General features: G+C 45.2%; 3 protein-coding genes across 16 annotated transcripts; 2 read left to right on the top strand and 1 right to left on the bottom strand.

Annotated features, from left to right (window-relative positions):
* The first annotated feature begins 503 nt into the window (after positions 1–503).
* On the top strand, positions 504–5,075 carry LOC148111731 (uncharacterized). Its single transcript, XM_087879822.1, has 2 exons — positions 504–1,317; positions 1,547–5,075. Exons 1-2 carry the CDS (start codon positions 1,272–1,274, stop codon positions 2,569–2,571), a joined length of 1,071 nt encoding a protein of 356 aa, XP_087735948.1. The 5' UTR covers positions 504–1,271; the 3' UTR covers positions 2,572–5,075.
* LOC132710126 (uncharacterized) lies at positions 3,259–18,748 on the bottom strand. 14 transcript variants are annotated; one of them, XR_015730165.1, is made up of 5 exons: positions 18,570–18,704; positions 16,623–16,689; positions 8,683–8,749; positions 4,302–6,244; positions 3,259–3,593 (listed from the first exon to the last, which is right to left on the bottom strand). XR_015730165.1 is itself a non-coding variant. In XM_087879832.1 (5 exons), exons 1-5 carry the CDS (start codon positions 18,746–18,748, stop codon positions 3,587–3,589), a joined length of 834 nt encoding a protein of 277 aa, XP_087735958.1. In that variant the 3' UTR covers positions 3,259–3,586. The 14 variants fall into 14 exon arrangements, 7 of the variants coding, with proteins under 7 accessions (XP_087735958.1, XP_087735954.1, XP_087735959.1 ...); XR_015730163.1 differs by adding an exon at positions 8,198–8,388 and having other exon boundaries at positions 3,259–6,244; XR_015730162.1 differs by adding an exon at positions 8,198–8,421 and having other exon boundaries at positions 3,259–6,244.
* A 157-nt stretch (positions 18,749–18,905) lies between these two features.
* On the top strand, positions 18,906–21,150 carry LOC148111732 (uncharacterized). Its single transcript, XM_087879781.1, has 2 exons — positions 18,906–19,994; positions 20,302–21,150. Exons 1-2 carry the CDS (start codon positions 18,906–18,908, stop codon positions 21,124–21,126), a joined length of 1,914 nt encoding a protein of 637 aa, XP_087735907.1. The 3' UTR covers positions 21,127–21,150.
* Positions 21,151–21,585: the final 435 nt, after the last annotated feature.

Below are 21,585 nucleotides of genomic sequence, written 5' to 3' on the forward strand. Positions count from 1 at the left end.
TTTGAGGGTTTTATTTATATATGGAAATATCTTTTAGTGATATGGGCAGAAGAATAAAGACATTAAATATATTATGTATGGTAGACCTGTAGGAAAGTGGGTGAAATAAAATTGATATGGTACAAGGTGATAGGTTAGGTTATTGATTGCTTAGTTTAGGAAAAGGGATGTTATGTTTAGATATTAATATACTTAAAAGATTTGAATTAAGAGATATATGTATGGGGGTGGAGGAAATGGGTAGATTATGAGTAGAATAAATGCCAAATTAGGCTCTATTACATAGTTTTATAGCCGAATGCTGTTTTGAAATGTATAGTATACAGGGGACATTATAATAATGTTAGGAAGAAATGTTTAGCACATAGGGGGTGGTGTAAAAGGGTGGTAAAGTATTATATAATGTGATTTTAATTTGGATTTCATCTTGGAGAAGCCATGGGGGGAGGGGAGGGGGAGGGGGGTTAGGGAGGGGGGGAAGGGGGAAAATCTGTATTTGAAAAACTTTTTCAATAAAAAAACAACAAAAAAAATCCCATTTAAATCAAAATTATGATTTATTTATTTTTTTAATCAATTTTTATCCACCCTTATTTCTTCCATGCAATCAACTCTTATTTTGTACTTTTTCTATTGTATGGAGTATAAAATGAAACCCGATTCTGTGTCCTGGATTCCCTCTTTTCATTAAGGGAAATCTCTTTGCTACAATATTCGAATAAATTGCCTTTAAATAAGTCATCCCACTCAGTGCCTAAGTGAAGCAAGTGTGCTGTGGCTGAATCTAGGGCTAATTTGGCCTCCATTGTTGGGGGTGTGAACTGTCCATACCATGTAAGACCCTCCCCAGACATCAGAAACTCTTGTCAATTGGATTCTCTCGACGGTCCCCTTGTCTTCCAGCAGAAACTGCTAAAGGGATTCTCTAAGGCCAAGGAAGCTTTGTGAGATACGAGCCGGATTCTCAAAGGGCCTCCAGCCTTTCAGCCTTCAACACCCGGCTTTTCCCCAGGCGCTGGGAGATCAGACAAGGAGAAGGTGGCATGGATTGGCACCTGGCTTTTCTTTGTTTTCATTTTCCATGTTTTTATGTGTTATATTGTTTTTAAAACAGCTTTTTTGGCGCTGCAGTGAGTTGACTGAAAGTCTCCCATTGCTAGGCTTTCTCTTCATCAGCTAAATCGGTGTCCACCTTCCTTCAAGCAAAGGAAAAGGCGGAACTAGTGGAGGAAAAAGGTGTGAAGCCTCCACTTCCAGAAACAAAACGGGCAATGTGGGAGCTGGTTAATCGGCGACAGGGGAGGCCATTTGATGCAGGTTTGGTGCAGGGGATGCTGGGAATCGTAGTCCGGGAGAGTCTCCCTGGAGGGCTGGGAGCCCGAGGCCTAGTCTGGTAGGCGGGAGGGACGGAGACGGGAGGCTGGGAAGGAGGCCATGTCCGCCTGGAGAATGCCCGGGAAGCCCATGGGAGGTGAGGGCTTGGGCCTGGGCCACCCCTGCAGGGAAGGGGACGCAGCCATGACCCTCTTCTTTTTCTCCCCTGCAGGAAGACGGAGGATGGTGCCAGATGCAGGAAAAAGGCGCCGGCCAAGAGGAGGAGTAGGAGAGCGGGCCCCACGGAGTAAACCTGCCCGGTCCCGGCGCGGCTTCCCCAGGAGACGGCGGGGAAAGGCCGGGGGCTCTGGGGCTGCAGGAGCGATGAGCCGAGAGGGAGCCTGGGAAAGGCGGCTGCCTGGAGCGCGATGCGTGGAGGACGAAAGGGGCGGAGACCCCGAGATTGGCCTGGAGGGTGGAGGCTCTTTCGGAAGACCCCGAAAGCCCCGAAGGATCCAGGAGGGAGCAAAGGAACATCAGTGCCCGGAATGTGGAAAAACCTTCAAAAGAAAAGATCATCTTCAAAGTCACCTAATTATCCACACAGGAGAGAAACCTCATAAGTGCCTGGAGTGTGAAAAGAGATTCAGTCAGAGGGGAAACCTTTATACACATCAAAGGATCCACTCGGGAGAAAAACCACATAAATGCCTTGAGTGTGGAAAGAGATTCAGTCAGAGGGGAAACCTTTATACACATCAAAGGATCCACTCGGGAGAGAAGCCATACGAATGCCTGAAGTGTGGAAAGAGATTCAGTCAGAGGGGAGAGCTTTATAGACATCAAAGGATCCACTCAGTCCCAGACCTGAGTTTGACTGCTGTTGGTCATTCTTATGGCAACCAGCAGAGCAGGCTGTCCTGGGAGGGGCGGGAGGCCTTGTATGAGTCTGGAAGTCCATCTGTCAGTGGTTCAGGAATGTTGGATTCTCAACTGGGCAGCTGTGGACGAGATCCCTGCCTGATCCCTGTCCAAGGGCTGCCGTTGAGGGATGCTCTGACACAGGATCCAGCCCTCCCTCCGTCCGGCCTAAAGCCAGTGCTGCAGTGCTGCCTGTCCCAAGAGGAGATCAACCCTGCTGGTAATTCAATCAAGTTCAAAATTCGAGGAGAAAATTTCGCTCTCTTTCTGTCCTTAAACTTGGCACCATCTAACAACATGGTGTCAGGAAAAGGTGCCTCACCTAAGCAGAAATAATGGGGGGAGCTCACCCGGGATGATGGAGCAAAACACAAAACAGCAGGGCAACCCAAAGGGAATGCGATGGGAAGTTCACCCAGAGCTACGTTAATGAGTGGCGCTTCCCTTAACAGAATGCAGTCTACATCCAAAGAGCTTTCCCTTTTGTACAAAAAGATTAGAAAAGGGCAGCTTGAGTGTTGGTTTGTTCGCCTCCTACAGACATTTGCCTGGCATTGGTGCACATAGAAAAGGTGGAGCAGGTGAAGTTTCATAGGGAACCTGCCATCTCTTAGGGAACTCTAAGGGCTTTATGACCTCGTCCATGCAGGCTAAACTGCCAGTTACTGTCAGTTGTCAGAGTGAAGGTGCCTTCAAGAGGTTCGTCAGTCTTCAGAAGGGCTCCTGGACTCTGGGAAATCTTCCTTCTATTTGCAGCCAATTTATCAAGAATTGGATTGCAAGGACGAAAACGCTCATTTGGCCCCTTCTTAGGAAAGGGAAGCAGAGAGAAAATGAGAACACCCAGCCATTTTCCCTGTTACTTTTAATTGTTAGCTGATGGATTTAAATCATGCCTTCATCTCCAAACTCAGGCACCAAGTTTGATGTGGAGCTGAAAAGAACTTGATGACCTGATTTGAGAGACTTGAAGAGAAGCAAAGGGGTTTCTTTGTCCACCTGAAAATACAGATCCTCAAATAATCCAAGCCAAGCAAAAACATTTATTAAGGGAGTGGGGTTCATGTTTTTAAGAGGGCACAGAAACAAATGGTGCATACATTCAGTGTCAGGAAACAAATGATGAAACAATATGAAGCAACAGCATCACACAGTCCGTTTAACTTGCTGTGAATTCACTTCCTTCCTTAGACTTTGCCTCGGTCTCCTCCTCCTCTGCCCTAGGCCTTTTCTCAAGGGTTGGTCTTGCAGGAGGAGGGGGGGAGATGGGGGGAGGAGGCTTCTTGTGTAGGACATCTGTGACCTGATGTTCAAAGTTATCCAGAGGAACCAACGTCCCGAGTTCAGGATACTAATCCCTACAGAGAGCAAAGGAGAGAGAGCAATTCTTTATATCTAAAATTATTATTTCTATTCCTGGATCATTGTGGTTGGGAGAGCTTTTGCTCTGTGATGGGGAACTGTGAGAGGTAAAGTAGGGAATCGACCAGAGAGGTTTATAGAGAAGGAAGGTCTCTTCTCTTCCCAAATTCAAGGCTGCCCAGAGACGGCGCGTAGGCCAAGCCCTTCATGAGCCTCAGAAAAGAACTCAGTCAACAATAATGTGATAAAAGGATTTCTGGGACATTCTGCTCAGGGAAGGAATTCTCACTTTGCAAGTTGCTCAAAATAAGCACAATTTCTGGATTATGAATTCTGCCAAGCTTATAAATCACTTGTCAGTGATTTCTGTTCTCTGAAACAAACTCTGGATTATTAAGCTATCGGCATTAGTAAGGAAGCCAAGTTGTTTATATGAAACAAAATAAAAACCCCGTTTTCTAGAATTTTTTTTTTTAATCCATCGAACTCTGGTTCCCAACATGAAACACACCAGTTTCCTTCTTGTATCCTAGAAGTGTAAGAGCCACCTATTAAGCAGACTCTTAAGACTATTTTCAGGTGCTGGTTTCAGGCTAAACTTCAGCTGCCTTGACTCGCAACTAATTTTACTTCTGAACTGTTCCCACAAACTAAGTCCACCTTCAGCAGCTGAAGCATCAAACCCTAAAGAACCGAATGCTTACATTTTTCCATCTACGCCGGAGAAGATGGAATCAAGTTATCAGCAATCACGAAGTGGTGGTTACACCCCAAGCATTTCACTATCACGACTCCAGGATGAGAAACCACCTTGGAAATAGTTTTTACAGATCGTGTCCTGCATTCCTGTAAGAGAAGCCAGGATCCTCTCGGGTGGAGCTCTGGGATATCCAAGGGCAGGAAATTTGGGACACGTACCCAGTTATTTAGGTAGGACTCCTTTTATTAAACTTGGAGAGCAGCCCAACTGCTAATGACGCTGGGTGGCTTACAAAAGGGAAAAATAAAAGAGGAAAAATACATGGGGAAAACTCTTATTATATTAAAAATGAAGCCCCCCTGTGGCTCAAGGAACAGCCTAACCCCCCTCCCACCAGCCTAGGAGCATGTATGGAAGGAGGGTCAAGAGCCTTATTTTCAAGGGAAGAATGAACCCAGGAGAGAAATTTCCAGGCGCATGGAAAGAACTGTGGGCAAAATGGAAATTGGTAAGTTTCCCCACAAGGTTCCAGTAGCAACCCCTGAATCTCAAGATCCAAGTGTTTCTTCTTCTAAGAACATAGTAGATAACAGAAAAGCAGAAAAGCAACCTGAGATCCATTACTTAAGGACACGTACTCGTCACCTTCTCTAATATTTTCCCTCTTTTCTGCAGTGTATAAATATACCTGTTGGTCTGCAGTGGAGTCTCCCACTATTCTTTTGCAGGACAGCCACTGTGGTACATACCGTTCAATAAACACAGCAGTGAGCCTGGATTATTTGCTTTGGGTTGTGCCTTTTGATTCACACTGGGTAAAACGGTGCACAATAGGACAATTCTTGGGACCAATATACCTCTATAGAATGCGTCCAAAATAGAGGATCCATATATTCCTTTGGGATCGAAATTTGGAAAGTTTTAGTGCTGCAGTGCTCCTGTGCAGCTGCAGTGAAAGTTGGATAGTTTCAAACACTTACAGAAAGCTAATCGCCAGCTACTGGGAAACACTATGGGGAGGTATATAAGCCTAAATCCAATTGCTATTTTAGTGACACCGTATCCATCGCATGATTATATGAAATCTACCAGTGGGACAGCTTGCCTTCCAAAAATTGTAGGTGCTTTATCACTGGAGGCTTTTAAGAATAGACTGGACAGCCACTTCTTTCAAATTGCAGTGTTCTGCTGTTTAAGCAGGGGGTTGGACTAGAAGACCTCCAAGGTCCCTCTGATTCTCTATCCTGAGGATAGTGAAAAAAAGGAGCAGCAGTGACACGATAGCACTGTTCCAATACCTGAGGGGCTGCCACAAGGAAGAGGGGAGGGGTCAGCCTATTTTCCAAAGCACCAGAAGGGAAGACCAGAAATAATGGATGGAAAGTAACCAGGGAGACAAGTAGCCTGGAATTCAGGAGAAATTTCCTGACAGTGAGAAAAATTAAGCAGTGGAACAGCTTGCCTAGAGAAGTTGTTGTGCTCAATCACTAAAGTCTTTTCAAAAGAGATTGGGCAACCATTTGTCTGAAATGGCAGAGGATTTCCTGCCTGAGCAGAGGGGTGTGAATCAAAATCAAATTCGTATTTCTTCTCTCCTGTGTGGATGCTTATATGCCTTTGAAGATGTCCATTTCTTGTGAAGAATGTTTCACATTCCAGGCACTGATATTCCTTTCCTCCCTTCTGGATCCTTCGGAGCTTTCGGGGACTTCCGAAGAAGCCTCCACCCTCCAGGCCCGTCTTGGGGTCTCCGCCCATTTCCTCTTTCCCGCATCGCCCTCCAGGCAGCCGCCTTTCCCAGGCTCCCCCTGGGCTCATCCCTCCTGCAGACCCGGAGCCCCCCGGCCTTTCCCCGCCGTCTCCAGGCAGGGCTGCTCTGCGGGGCCCGCTCTCCTCCTCCTCTCGGGCGACGCTTCCTTCCTTCCTCCGCTGGGCTCCTCCATCCTCCTGCAAGAGAGAAAGAGAGATGGGTCACGGCTCCATCCCCTTCCCCACACGGGAATAGAATAGAATAAAAGTTGGAAGGGACCTTGGAGGTCTCCTTGATTAGTTTCCACCCATTGCTTCTTGTCCTGCCCTCCTCAGGTGCTTTGGAGAATAGCTTGGCCTGCGCACTGCCCAGGGTTGTTATGGTTCCACGTGGAGGTGGGCCGCTTAAATTTGGGGGTCCGTTCTGCTTCCCCCCACTCCCCGCATCCAGGCAAGCGGACTTTGTGGAGCCCTTCTGCGGCTGCAACCTTCCCCCACAACATTGGAGGATTCCCCATAGGCAAGATTCGGAGGGCGGCATGTTAGGAAATGGTTTTACCTAACTTGTTGGGTTGGCAATATATAAACCATCGATATAGTTTTAAGACTGCTGTATTGCTGTATTGCATCCTACTGTGTCCTGATTGGTTAGCTCTGTAGCCAATGTCCTTAAGAGGGAGCCAGAAACCTAGTTGGTTTCTCTTTACACCCTTTGCTGAACTCTTTGCTGATCTTTACTGCTTCTTCCTGTGTTTGCTACTGTTTGCAACTGTTAATGTGTATGACTACAACGACTGGACTTTGATATTGGGCTATTCCTAGGATAGTATTGTTTTACTATCTACTACTTTATATGTGTATGACCTGGACTGTTTATTGGACTGTGCCTTATTACTATTTTCCTAAAAGTAAACACAACTCATAGTATCTGTGTGTTGGCTGTGTTTTATTCGTAACTACTCTCAATCGCTTTCATGTGCACACCCTTGCTACTCAAGGGTTGGTCTGCAAATTCCTGAACAGGGAATCCTTTGGAGGGACTGCCCCAAGGAGTCCTCCAGCCAATCGCTGCCGTCCCCAGAGCGACCAATCGGTGTCCTACATTTTCAGTCACCGAGAGTGCGCCTGCGTGGTGCTGACTCCCTTTCTGTTCTTGCCCAGAGGTGAGACTGGGGGGGTCTCCCTTTGATCTTTGGGGTCACGTCTTCTCCTCTGACCCCTCCCCCGCATTCAGGCAGGCCGAGGTTGGGGGCCCCTCCTGGGTTTCTGACTTTCCCCCCATCCAGGGTCCCTCCCTGGGCAATGTGGGGGGAGGTCTTGGGGGGGCACAATTTGACATCATTTTAAGGTTCTTCTTGTTTTGCACGAAAGACCTCAGGTGATCTGATGCTGGAGGTCTTTTTAGAAGTTTCTAGGAAATTCCCTTCTCAGCTAACAGAATAAGAACAACCGAGCTGGAAGGGACCTTGGAGGTCTTCTAGTCCAACCCCCTGCTCATGCAGGAGGCCTTATTCCAAAGGTGCTTTTTCAAGAAGCAACTGGGCTTCATTTTTCCTTGAAGACGTTTCACTTCTCATCCAAGAAGCTTCTTCAGTTCTTCAGAACTGAAGAAGCTTCTGGGATGAGAAGCGAAACGCCTTCAAAGGAAAAAAACAGAAAGTCCAGCTGCCTCCTGAACAAAGCACCTGTGGGACAACTCTGACCTGGATGACGGAGAATCTCTACAGACTTTGAGCGATGCAATTGGGCTGAACCCCCTTTGGATGGTGTGGGAGCAGGAATGGATTTCCAGAGGGGAAAATTGCAGACTGCAAGAACCATTCGCACCACTCAGGTGACCCTGAGGAGACAGATAAACCTCCAGGGGATTCAACCACCCTCTCAAAGTTTGGGGATTGAGTGGAAATATGAGTTGGAAACAGTTGTGGACAGTTGGACAGCTTTTCTCCCAGAATGGGCTTGTTTTGCCGGATTGTTTCAGGAAAATTTTTGACCTCTGTGGGTTCCAATTTGGGGGCTATTTTGGATTATTTTTAAAGCACTGTAGTGATAGTCCTTGACCTACAACTATTTGCTTAGTGACTTAGTGAAGTGCTTAGTGCTTCACTAGCAGCACTGAAAAAAGTGGCCTTGACCAGTTTTCACACTTACGACTGTTCCAGCATCCCCGTGGTCATGTGGTCAAAATCCAGGCGTTTAGCCACTGGCATGTATTTATGACGGCTGCGCTGTCCCAGGGTCACATCATCAGCATTTGTAACCTTCCCAGCTGGTGTCCCACAAAGTCATTGGAGGATTCACATAACAACTTCACAACTCACTTCACAATTGTAGGATATGACCTGCCAATTATGGCAAAAAATGGGGTGCAGCAACTGTCAAGAACAGAAATTTTTGTCTCAATTCTGATTGGAGATCTAGTTAGCACTTCCTGTACAGTTTGGGGGCAATCCGTCATGAATGATAACCGCAAAATACATCCCAGAGACAGTAAGAAGATTAAGTCAGCCAGGCCCTCCCCCCCAGCTGCCTTGCCAGCCCCTCCACAGACCCTGTCATATAAATAGATGCCTCATACAATAAGAATTTAACATATACACTCCCTCCTCCCACTTTCTCCTCAAACCACTCCTTACCTCTGTTCCCGCCCCTTCAGTATAAAAGGGGCATCCCACTCTGATCCTGCACTCTTCCAGAAGCAACCTGTGAATAGAAAATTCTCCTTGACTCCCTCCATTGTTTGGCTGATTACCAGCATAGTCTCCTCCAACTCTCCTCCTATTTGTTTGGCTGTTTCCAGCATTTTGAATTAATTTCCAACATATTTCCACCGAGTCTCAAACTCTTATCTAGTTGGTATCCATCCCACATATTTTAACTGTAATATAATTATCTGTTTTATATCATTTTTCCATCCTGCTCTTTCAATTTAAATCTCAGTATATTTCATAATAGTCATCATTTCCAACTTGTATTACCTTAATTCAAGACTAATCACTAGCATCTGTGTATTTTGTATTTTGTTCAATCAATCCTTATGCATCAGTTTAACATTTGTTTGCAAATTAAAATTAAAACATATTACATCAAACGGTACATTTTCTTAAAATTTTCCTGCCTCAAAATATATTCTTCTTTATTATTTTTATCCTCTTGATATCATCCACTATTTTAGTAGCCACCTCTTATTTTCTATTTTTATTATTTCACAACCCTTCCTGTTTTTATCCCAAAATCATATATACCTAGGCTTTTAAACTTTATCATATATACATAGGCTTTTAAACTTTACATTTCAGTTAGTCACATTTAAATTTTTCCACTTTAATTCTTCCTTTTCTTCCTTTTCCTTTCTGTCCAAAGTGCTTTATTTCAAGGTTCATCAGTTCAAAGTAAAGAATTTCTGTATGTCCCTTTAAAACTTTTAAAATGTCTGATCCAAGCGTAGTGCATCAGCTTCCTGTCTTTGTTAACTACGCCACACCTAGTTTTGTCAGTCTCCATTGTTAAAATCCAAAATGTTCTTTCTTTCTTCTTTCTTCTTCCTTAAAATCATCTGGGACAGAGTAGGAATCTCCAAAATCCTTATATCCAATATTAATTTCAAGTAATCCAGGGTAAAAAGCCAATTAACATGTTTCTTTTCCACCCAGAAAGGGAAATCTCTTTAATCCACTTCTCTGTTTAATCACTGCAGACTCCATGGCTATTTTGTAGCCATCCATCTCTATCTTTATTAGCTTCATTTTCTTTTAGAGGCATTAATTCTCAGGAATATCCATTTCTCCTCTCCACTCCAGTTAAAGGCATAGTCAAATTTCAGAAATTTATTAATACCAAATCATCCAGTTTAAGTTTACTGCAACAAAATTCAATTTGGGTCTTTTACCCATTTTTTTTTCCTTTTCAATCTTTAAGCCCCGCAGTCCAATAGCCGCTTTTAATTTTGGGGTCTTATTTTCCAATAATTCCAAATAGGTACGTTATTGCCTGGCTTGATGTCACCCACCCGGCTTCTTGATTTTTGCTCTTTCTTCATCTTCTTCCTCCAGCACAATCCTTGTTCCCGGTTGCCGCAGTTTCAGGGCAGCCACCATGGCTGCTGTCCCGCTGCCGCCAGCGTGAAGGAGAAGCCTCCGGCCCCGAGGAACCCGCCCATTCCTCTCAGCCGCCCAAGGCATTCCTTCTTGTCCCCCTGTCCCTACAAGACAGGGGAGGTCCGCAGACCTATCGGCGGCAGCTTAGCAGAGGGGATTTGGCAGGGCTCAGCGGAGCTCGCCATTTCCCTGTCTATGTCCCCGCGGCGCCAACTGGAAGTCCAATGTGAAATTTGAGGTAAAATTGGTTTTTTCTTAAGTTTTGAATTTCTTTTTTATCTTCTTCTTTTTTCTTTCTTTTCTTTTTTTTCTTTTTTTTTCTTTATAAAAGATGTAATGGAAATTTTGAATTGAGCTTGTGAAAGGAATGTAAGCGTGGTAACCATCTATGACTGGGTCAAGATTTTTGCTCTTGAAAGTTATTTATTTATTTATTTATTTATTTATTTATTTATTTATTTATTTATTTATTTATTTTATTTCTATACCGCCTTTCTCCCGTAGGACTCAAGGCGGTGTACAGTCAAGAAAAATATAGACACACAAACATCATAAAATTGCTAATTAAAATTATTACTTAGTTTGGTCAATTAAATAAAACCCAGAATTAGATAACATTTAAAAAATCATTCACATGTTCATATGTTTAGCCCCGCCTGTTGGAACATCAGGGTCTTGAGGGCACGGCGGAAAGCACGGAGATCAGGGATATTCCGTATCTCCGGGGGCAGTTCATTCCAAAGGGTTGGAGCCCCCATAGAGAAGGCCCTCCCCCTGGGAGTCGCCAGTCAACATAATTTGACTGACAGTACCCTGAGTAGTCCCTCCCTGTGAGAACGAACTGGTCGGTGGGAGGCTATTGGTGGCAAAAGACGGTCTCGTGGGTACCCAGGTCCTAAGCCATGGAGCGCTTTAAAGGTGATAACTAACACCTTGAATCGCACCCGGAAGACCACCGGGAGCCAGTGCAGCTTGCGTAGGAGAGGTGTTACATGGGCGTAACGAGCTGCGCCCATAATCACCCGCGCGGCTACATTCTGGACCAGTTGGTCCATCAAATGATCTTCTAAAGATAACCATGAATCCAGGAGGACACCCAAGTTGCGGGCCCTCTCTGTGAGGAGCAAGATCTCATCCCCTATTGTCAGTGATGGTACCAGCTGACTATACCGGGACGCCAGAAGCCACAGCCACTCGGTCTTGGAGGGGTTGAGTCTGAGCTTGTTTCTCCCCATCCAGATCCGCACGGCCTCCAGGCAACGGGACATCACAGCAAGGGCATCATTGGGGTGGTCTGGGGTGGAGATGTATAGTTGTGTGTCATCAGCATACTGATGAACACTCACCCCAAAACCACGGATGATCTCGCCCAGCGGTTTTACATAAATGTTGAACAGAAGGGGTGAGAGGACTGAGCCTTGCGGCACCCCACAAATAAGGTGCCTCGAGGTCGACCTCTGCCCCCCTGCCAACACAAACTGCGAACGGTCAGAGAGGAAGGAGGAGAACCACCGAAGCATGGTGCCCCCTATTCCTAACCCCTCCAGCCGGTGCAGTAAGATACCATGGTCGATGGTATCAAAAGCCGCTGAGAGATCTAATAGGACCAGGATAGAGGAGCAACCTCTGTCCCGAGCCCTCCAGAGATCATCCACCAACGCGACCAATGCTGTTTCCGTGCTGTATCGTGACCTGAAGCCCGACTGGAATGGATCCAGATAGACAACTTCATCCAGGTATCGGGGTAGTTGTCGCGCCACCGCACTCTCAACAACCTTTGCAACAAAGCAAAGATTGGAGACTGGACGATAATTTGATAATATAGCTGGGTCCAGGGAAGGCTTCTTGAGGAGGGGCTTCACAAGCGTCTCTTTCAAGGTGGCGGGAAAGACACCCTCACTCAGAGAAGCATTTATAATCCCCTGGAGCCAGCCTCGTGTAACCTCCTGGGAGGCCAGTACCAACCAGGAGAGACACGGGTCCAATAAACATGTGGCAGCGTTAAGCTTGCCCAGAATCCTGTCCACGTCCTCAGGAGCCACAGAGTCAAACTCTTCCCAGATAACGTTCTCAAGACCTGCCCCCGTCTCCTCCCCTGGATCTACCCAATCGGAGTCCAGGCCTTCCCGAATCTGAGCGACTTTATCATGCAGGAATTGTACAAAATCCTCAGCTCGACCCTTTAAGGGATCTTCCCATACCCCCACCTGAAGTAGGGAGCGGGTCAGCCTAAACAGCGCAGCTGGGCGGTTCTCTGCAGATGCAATATGTTTTAAATTTATGTTTAAATTTGAAAAAATAAATAAAAAATATTTACAAAAAAAAAAAAAAGAAATTATACAAAGTATGTTTCGGCTTTTTTATAGTGAAAGCGTGGCAACCACGACCAGAATCTCAAAGGATTTCTTTTCTGCCAGAATTAGGCCAGGAACATCCATAAGTGAACACCTTTTAATGTTAAACGCCAAAAGAACCGAGTTACACCTTAGGGGAGAAATCATATCTGACCAAACCATGAAGAATGTAATAATCAACTCCCTAGACCCATCTTGGAACAATTTCATCACACACTTAGATACTCTCAGCTTAGGTCACCTATCCATAGAAAGCCTTTCAAACAAACTTATAGCTGAGGACAATTTAAGAAAGAGTCGCAATAACACACTTAGGGAACACAAGCCAACGAAGAAAGTATTCTTCCAAGATAGACACCAAGACACAAATCTGCTACATCTGCGGATCTAGGGGACACTATAAGAGAGATTGCCCTAGAAACTCTAGTGAGAGATACAGACAATCATCAAGAGAAAAATACAAGCGTAGAGACTCCCCCAACCCCAGGCACACGAGAGAAAGCAGAGACAACTCCAGGGACAGTAGATCTGGATCACTATATGGGGTAGAGGAACCCACAAAATTAACCAATCAGGATAGAGAAGACAACCTATGGCTCATAGATTCTGGGGCCAATAATCACACTACTTGTAACAGACAGTTTCTATCATCATTCACAGAAGAACAATTCCTAATAAAGGTAGCAAATCAAAATGAAGTAAGAGTGACAGGGAAAGGAAACATACTATTGCCGGGAATAGGAAAAATAGAGGGGGTGTTACTAGTCCCGGAAATACCACACAACATTCTTAGTGCACTCAAACTTAGCAAAGACTCAAACGTAAAAATAACATTCACAAAAGGAGAGGTATTCCTAAGTAAGGATAAAGAGAATATAAATAGAATCACAATCAAGAAAGGATTACCCTACTTATACACAGGCAAACACTATCCGATTAAGGTAAATGCAAGCATAGAGACAGACAACACCATTGAAAATAACAATAATGAAGCTATCAAATCAGATAGCACAGAAACAGGGAATGATGATAGAGATACGTCTAAGGGAAAACCACTAATAGGCAAACCACTACACGATGAATGTGCACACATGCTTCATTGGAAACTAGGACATGCCAGCTTCCCTGTAGTTCAGAAAATGAGTAACTTTGCTGAAGATGTTAAAATAAAAGATTGTGAAAACTATCTTGAATGCTCGGTATGCAAATGCTCAAAGTTAAAAACTAAGCCTAGACCAAAGAAAGCATCACGAACCACCACTCACATATTCAATCTAGCGCACATGGATTTGGTAGGACCCCTGAAACCATCTATAAAATATAAAAAAAGATTTTTTCTCACCATCGTAGATGACTATAGTCGCTACGGCTTCGTATATACATTAAGACACAAAAGCGAAGCCTTTCAAAAATTCAAGGAATTCTACAAGCGAGTAGAAACTCAACATAACATACAATTGAAACAAATAATGACTGATAGGGGATCAGAATTTTTGTCAGGGGAATTCATCCGCTGGCTTAGATCTAAGGGCGTGCTATACTTCACTTCTTGTCCGTTCTCAGCCTTTCAAAATGGCGTCGTAGAACGACGAAATTCCACCCTGCAAACCATGATAAGATGCGCCCTGGAAGATGCAGGATTAGGTAAACACTTCTGGTCTGAGGCTTTAGTATACTCCAATTACACACTCAATAGAACCTGGTCCAGTGTTATAGATAAAACACTTTATGAGCTAATGTATAACAAGAAGCCAAAAATAGCACATCTACATGTCTTCGGAGTCACTGCGGACGTCCACATTCCGAAACAGTTAAGACACAAGGGGGATAAAATATCTAGAAGACTAAGGTTCATGGGCTATGAACCAGGTACCAAAGGGTACAGATATCCAGAACAGCCGTGTTCCATGAACAAGCGAATCGGTCTAAGATACACCTTAATGAGATACACCCTAGACAAGCGTTAAGATACAACACACAAGATCATGAAAGGTAGGACATTCAAAACATCACAAAAGAAAGGGAACCTAAGGATACACAGCTAAGAAACACTACTAAAGAATGGAAAGGTGAACGCCCAAAAATCAGAGTAGATTCACTCACACAAAGGGAAACAAAATATTTACATGACAATAACTCTACACCAAATAGACCAGTCAGGGCCAATAGAAATCAATTACCCAAAAGATTTGAAAATTACATAATGCATGTACATTCCAACACAATTCCACCAAATTCATACGGAGAAGTAATGAAACTTCCCCTTGAAGAAAGATTAAAATGGGAGTTAGCTATGTCAAAGGAAATGGAAAGCCTTAAAGAATTAAATGTATTCACCCCCGCCATAGTACCAAAAGATAAAACCACAATAGGGACTAGATGGATTTTCAAAATCAAAAATCTAGAGGGAGGTAAAACGTTATACAAAGCACGATTGGTAGCGCAAGGATTCGCTCAAAGGTATCCAGAAGATTATACTGATACATATTCACCAACAGTAAGAGCAGAAAGCATTAAGACTGCATTAGTAATGGTTTCAGTACTAAACCTAGAAGTATACCAATATGACATCCAAACAGCATACTTACATGCAAATCTAGACAAAGAAATTTACATAAGGGCACCACCTAGTAAGGATAGGAACGAAGGTGACACATGGCTACTTAATAAAAGCTTATACGGTTTAAAACAGTTGGGAAAACACTGGTATGAATGTCTAGTTAAAGTACTCGAATCAATAGGTTTTACAACGACTTCAGCAGACAACTGTTTGTTCACCAAAAGAGAGGGAGATTCACCAGAATACGTACTGATATACGTGGATGACATTTTATACATTGGAAAACATAAAGAAAAACGAGATGCCTTTGCCAGCAAATTAGAAAATCATTGAAATCATTAGGGAAAATAAATAAATACTTAGGGGTACAAATCACCCGAACACCAAAAGAATTCTGTCTTTCACAAAAAGAAAAAATTATAGAACTGTTACACAAGTGCAATATGTCCGATGCCAAACAATGTGATATTCCCATGCAACCAGACTTTTTGAAAAATATGCATAACCTGTCACCCGAATTCAAGGACAATACACTCTACAGATGTACCATTGGATCTCTCCTATATATAGCAAATTGGACTAGACCTGACATAGCTTTGCCTTTGAATTTATTGTCAAGACACGTGGGTAAACCAACTGTATATCACTGGGAAGCTGTAAAAAAGGTACTAAGATATCTAAAATGCAGCTCTGACACTTGCTTATACTTAGGACCAAACAAACTTAACGAAGTCATGCTCACATGTTATGCAGATGCCGATTGGGCTGGAGATGTAAAAAGCAGGAAGAGTACGTCGGGGTATATATTCTTTATTCTTTCTTTCTTTCTTTCTTTCTTTCTTTCTTTCTTTCTTTCTTTCTTTCTTTCTTTCTTATTTAAATTTGTATACTGCCCTTCTCCCGAAGGACTCAGGGCGGTGCACAGCCAAAATTAAAATACATACAATACAAAATTTAAAATAATTTAAAAGCAGAATTAAATCAAATTGGCTTCCCAAAATATTAAAACCCATTACCCTTAAAATAACCCATTTAAAATTATACCAGTCCTGTACACTGGTATACAGGAAAACAAAACTTAGTTGCAACTTCAACAACAGAAGCAGAATATATATGTCTTTCAAAGGCTGCCAATAATCTCATTTGGTTTGAGGACCTGCTCACCAGTATTTGGTCAAGACCATCGCAACCCATAATCATACATGAGGATAATAAAGCCGCAATTGAAATCTCCAAGGCAGAAGCCATAGGACAAAGGTCTAGACACATAGACATAAAGCATAAGCATGTGAGACAATTATCAAAACCAGGATTCATTAAGGTGGTACATTGTGACACAAAAGAACAAATAGCAGACATTTTAACGAAACCTTTACCAAATAAGCAACATGCTTATTTAGTGCCTAAGTTATGCATTCACATGTAAATCTATGGACAAGAGATAAATGTAACCCTCACATATTCGGCATCTAAAGGGGGATTTGTCATATAAATAGATGCCTCATACAATAAGAATTTAACATATACACTCCCTCCTCCCACTTTCTCCTCAAACCACTCCTTACCTCTGGTCCCGCCCCTTCAGTATAAAAGGGGCATCCCACTCTGATCCTGCACTCTTCCAGAAGTAACCTGTGAATAGAAAAGGACATGTCAATTAATAAAGACCTTTGCTTTAATTGAATAACGAATCTGTGTTTCTTATTGAGTCTGATCCTCAAAACTAGTCACAGACACCCCCACACACACATGGATTCATCTTCTCCTTTCTCATCCCTCCTCCTTCTCATCTCTCCACCTACACATCAACACCCAAAGTATGAAGAAGAAACAGAGGGAACCTGACGTCTCAGAACACGAGAGCAAAGATGAGATTTCTGCCATTACTGGTGGGATGAAATTCAGGAGGATTTAAATTTTTCAAAACACCTAATAAAAAGAGGTGGAGGTGGAGTTGCACTTAAACAGCTGCACCTTTGTAGAAATGCAAAAAGTAAAAAATGAAGAAAACCTCCTTGAATGCATTTGGGTTAATATGAAAGGAAAACGGAATGAGGTTGCCAGAGGTGTATACGACGGACTGCCCAATCGGAGGAACTAGATCAGGGGCGTCAAACTGAAGGGTGCTTGGATCTGGCCTGTGGGGAACAGATCGGACTGGCCCACAATGCCTCTGCCAGCGAAAACAGAGCTCGGGAGGGAAGCGTGTAGCCCTACCGGCCCCATTTTCAGCTGCAACGGCCGCCTGCACTCCTCCGCCCCCAGCTCCATTTTCACGGGCAGAGGATTAGGAAAAGAAACTAAAAGCAAAAGAAATGTTTCCCCTTTTGCATTTGAGCATCCAAGAAGGGACAGGAAAGAGGAAAGGCAAAGAAGGAAAGAGGAGAAGGGAGGAAGGAAGGAAAAAGAAGGAAAGAGGGAAGGAAAAAGAAGAAAAGGGAAGGGAGGGCAGGAGGAAGGAAGGAAGATTATGAGGGAGGGAGGTTCTAAGGGAAATCCTGTTGTAGCACTTGGCCACCACAGGTGCCCACAAGAAGAGTGAAGATGAGCTGGCCACGGCTACCCAGGGATCCCCCCCAGGTCAAACATAACCCTGATGCAGCCCTGAATGAAATAAGAAATCATTTAGCTGATGAACAGAAAGCAGAGGAATGGGGGACTTTCCCTATCCTGGCAACTGGGGAACACCCAGTCTCTGCACCTAGTGGGAGATCAAAGAGGTCCCCAAAGAGTCTTATTCATTTAAAATGTTCTTATAACTGCCCATCTTTCAGTCAACTCTGTGCAGCTCCCAAAAGGGTGTTTTCAAAAGTATCCAACACATTAAAACATAAAAGAAAAACCATCAAAGAAAAACCTGGGGCCAATCCATGCCACCTTCTCCTTGTCTGATCTCCCAGCGCCTGGGGAAAAGCCAGGTGTTTTAAGGCTAAAAGGGTGGGGGCTTTTTAAGAATATGGCTCATATCTCACAAAGCTTCCTTGGCGTTAGAGAGTCCCTTGTAGGGGTTTCTGCTGGAAGACAAGGGGACCATTCAGGGAATCCAACTGACAGCTTCAGATGCTTGGGGATAGTCTTAATAGGTCCCCACATTTGGGAAATCCACATAGATTATATCAAACAATGGCAGGGAGAAGCTCCTTTGCACCCCCAACAATAAAGGTCAAATGAGCCCTAGATTCAGCCACAGCACACTTGCTCCAATGAGGATCTGAGTGGGATGAGCATTTAAAGGCAACTTATTAAGAGTATTGTAGCAAAGAGATTTCCCTCAATGAAAAGAAGGAATCCAGGACACAAAGAGCGGGTGATTCAAACTCAGGATCTCCGAAGGTCCCACAATAGACCCAACTGGCTGCCCTTCATGGGCTCATATAAGGCTTCAACCCCTGACCTCTGCCAGCCTCAATATAGGGGGGGGGGACCAGACCCCAAAGTTCAAAGGAAGCCCCCCCTCCCCCTTGTCCCACCTCCACCCCGGACCATAATAACTTGCGGAACTGCGCAGGTACCATCTGGCTTGTTGCAGGAAGAAGGACACAGATTGGTCGCGCTCGGGATGTTGCCGATTGGCGAATGGACTCCGAGGGGCGGATCCTCCAAAGGAAAAGGCGGAACTAGTGGAGGAAAAAGGGCATGAAGCCTCCACTTCTGGAAACAAAACGGGCAATGAGGAAGCTGTCTGAATCATCGACAGAGGAGGCCGTTTGATGCAGGTTTGGTGCAGGGGATGCTGGGAATCGTAGTCCGGGAGAGTCTCTCTGGAGGCCTGGGAGCCCGAGGCCTAGTCTGGTAGGCGGGAAGGACGGAGACGGGAGGCTGGGAAGGAGGCCATCTCCGCCTGGAGAATGCCCGGGAAGCCCATTGGAGGCGGGGGCTTGGGCCTGGGCCTCCCCTGTGGGGAAGGGGACGCAGCCGTGACCCTCTTCTCTTTCTCCCCTGCAGGAGGACGGAGGATGGCGCCAGATGCAGGAAAAAGGTGCTGGCCAAGAGAAAGAGGAGAGCGGGCCCCACGGAGCAGACCTGCCCGGTCCCGGCGCGGTTTCCACAGGAGACGGCGAGGAAAGGCCGGGGGCCCTCAGGCTGCAAGAGCGATGAGCCGAGGGGGAGCCTGGAAAAAGCGGCTGCCTGGAGGGCGAAGCGGGGAGGAGGAAATGGGTGGAGACCCCGAGATGGGCCTGGAGGGCGGAGGCTCCTTCGGAAGACCCCGAAAGCCCCGAAGGATCCAAGAGGGAGCAAAGGAACATCAGTGCCCGAAATGTGGAAAAACCTTCAAAAGAAATGGACATCTTCAAAGCCACCTAATTATCCACACAGGAGAAAAACCTCATAAGTGCCTGGAATGTGGAAAGAGCTTCAGTCAGAGGGGAGATCTTTATAAACATCAAAGGATCCACTCGGGAGAGAAACCTCATAAATGCCTGGAGTGTGGAAAGAGATTCAGTCAGAGGGGAAACCTTTATACACATCGAAGGATACACTCAGGAGAAAAACCACATAAATGCCTGGAGTGTGGAAAGAGATTCAATCTGAGGGGAAACCTTGATAGACATCAAAGGATCCACTCAGTAGAAAAACCACATAAATGCCTTGAGTGTGGAAAGAGATTCAGTCAGAGGGGAACACTTTATATACATCAAAGGATCCACACAGGAGAAAAACCACATAAATGCCTTGAGTGTGGAAAGAGATTCAGTCAGAGGGGAAACCTTTATACACATCAAAGGATCCACTCGGGAGAGAAGCCATACGAATGCCTGGAGTGTGGAAAGAGATTCAGTCTAAGGAGCACCCTTTATACACATCAAAGGATCCACACAAGAGAGAAACCTTATAAGTGCCTGGAGTGTGGAAAGAGATTCACTCTGAGGGGAAACCTTTATAGACATCAAAGGATCCACTCAGGAGAAAAACCACAAAAATGCCTGGCAAGAAAGGTAATACAATCCAATTAAAACTTTCACTTTTAATAAATTTAATAAATTTTTTTCTTTTAATAAATTCCTTTAGTCTTCCAGGGCCATGCCCAAGGTCCAGGCCTGAGTTTGACTGCTGTCGGTCATTCTGATGGCAACTAGCAGAGCAGGCTGTCCTGGGAGGGGCGGGAGGCCTTGTATGAGTCTGGATGTCCATCTGTCAGTGGTTCAGGAATGTTGGATTCTCAACTGGGCAGCTGTGGACGAGATCCCTGCCTGATCCCTGTCCAAGGGCTGTAGTTGACCCTCTTCTCTCTCTCCCCTGCAGGAGGACGGAGGATGGCGGCAGATGCAGGAAAGAGGCACCGGCCGAGAGGAGGAGGAGGAGAGCGGGCCCCACGGAGCAGACCTGCCTGGTCCCAGCATGGCTTCCCCGGGAGACGGTGGGGAAAGGCCTGGGGCCTCCGGGGCTGCAAGAGGGAGGAGCCCAGGGGGAACCCGGGCAAGGCGGCTGCCTGGAGGGCGATGCGGGAAGGATGAAACGGGCAGAGACCCCAGGACGGGCCTGGAGGGCAGAGGCTCCTTCGGAAGACCTCCAAAGCCCCGAAGGATCCAGGAGGGAGGGAGGAAACATCAATGCCCGGAATGTAGGAAAACCTTCAAAAGAAATGACCATCTTCAAAGTCATCTAAGGATCCACACGGGAGAAAAACCTTATAAGTGCCTGGAGTGTGGAAAGAACTTTAGTCATACCAGCAACCTTTACAGACATCAAAGGATCCATCTGAAAAAATGCCTGGGGGGTGGAGGCTCCTTCGGAAAACCCCGAAAGCCCCGAAGGATCCAGGAGGAAGCAAAGGAACATCAGTGCCCAGAATGCAAAAAATCCTTCAAAAGAAAAGGAAATCTTCAAAGCCACCTAATTATCCACTCAGGAGAAAAACCTCATAAATGCCTGGAGTGTGGAAAGAGCTTTCATGATAGGAGCACCCTCTGTAAACATCAAAGGATCCACTCGGGAGAGAAGCCATACGAATGCCTGGAGTGTGGAAAGAGATTCAGTCAGAGCAGCAACCTTTATGCACATCAAAGAATCCACACAAGAGAAAAACCACATAAATGTCTGGTAAGAAAGGTAATAAAATCCAATTAAAACTTTCACTTTTAATAAATTCAATATATATTTTTCTTTTAATAAATTCCTTTAGTCTTCCAGGGCCATGCCCAGGGTCCCAGGCCTGAGTTTGACTGCTGTCGGTCATTCTGATGGCAACTAGCAGAGCAGGCTGTCCTGGGAGGGGCGGGAGGCCTTGTATGAGTCTGGATGTCCATCTGTCAGTGGTTCAGGAGTGTTGGATTCTCAACTGGGCAGCTGTGGACAAGATCCCTGCCTGATCCCTGTCCAAGGGCTGCAGTTGAGGGCTGCTCTGACACAGGATCCAGCCCTCCCTCTGCCTGGCCTAAAGCCAGTGCTGCAGTGCTGCCTGCCCCAAGAGGAGATCAACTCTGCTGGTAATTCAATCAAGTTCAAAATTCGAGGAGAAAATTTCGCTCTCTCTTTCTGTCCTTAAACTTGGCACCATCTAACAACATGGTGTCAGGAAAAGGTGCC

The sequence above is a fragment of the Pantherophis guttatus genome, chromosome 16 (assembly GCF_059756535.1).
Source record: "Pantherophis guttatus breed Tessera chromosome 16, ASM5975653v1, whole genome shotgun sequence".
Taxonomy (NCBI): domain Eukaryota; kingdom Metazoa; phylum Chordata; class Lepidosauria; order Squamata; family Colubridae; genus Pantherophis; species Pantherophis guttatus.

Excerpts from the sequence above, each read along its gene's own strand:
- LOC148111731 (XM_087879822.1), top strand. The coding sequence starts at position 1,272 with ATGTGGGAGCTGGTTAATCGGCGACAGGGGAGGCCATTTGATGCAG. Across the intron at positions 1,318-1,546 it reads GGGGAGGCCATTTGATGCAG|GAAGACGGAGGATGGTGCCA; the intron begins GTTTGGTGCAGG and ends TCTCCCCTGCAG.
- LOC132710126 (XM_087879828.1), bottom strand. The coding sequence starts at position 18,748 with ATGATTCAGACAGCTTCCTCATTGCCCGTTTTGTTTCCAGAAGTGGAG. Across the intron at positions 16,690-18,540 it reads CAGTTCCGCAAGTTATTATG|GTTACTTCTGGAAGAGTGCA; the intron begins GTCCGGGGTGGA and ends TTCTATTCACAG. Across the intron at positions 6,245-8,682 it reads CTGAAGGGGCGGGAACAGAG|GAGGATGGAGGAGCCCAGCG; the intron begins GTAAGGAGTGGT and ends TCTCTCTTGCAG.
- LOC148111732 (XM_087879781.1), top strand. The coding sequence starts at position 18,906 with ATGCCCGGGAAGCCCATTGGAGGCGGGGGCTTGGGCCTGGGCCTCCCC. Across the intron at positions 19,995-20,301 it reads AAAAATGCCTGGCAAGAAAG|GAGGACGGAGGATGGCGGCA; the intron begins GTAATACAATCC and ends TCTCCCCTGCAG.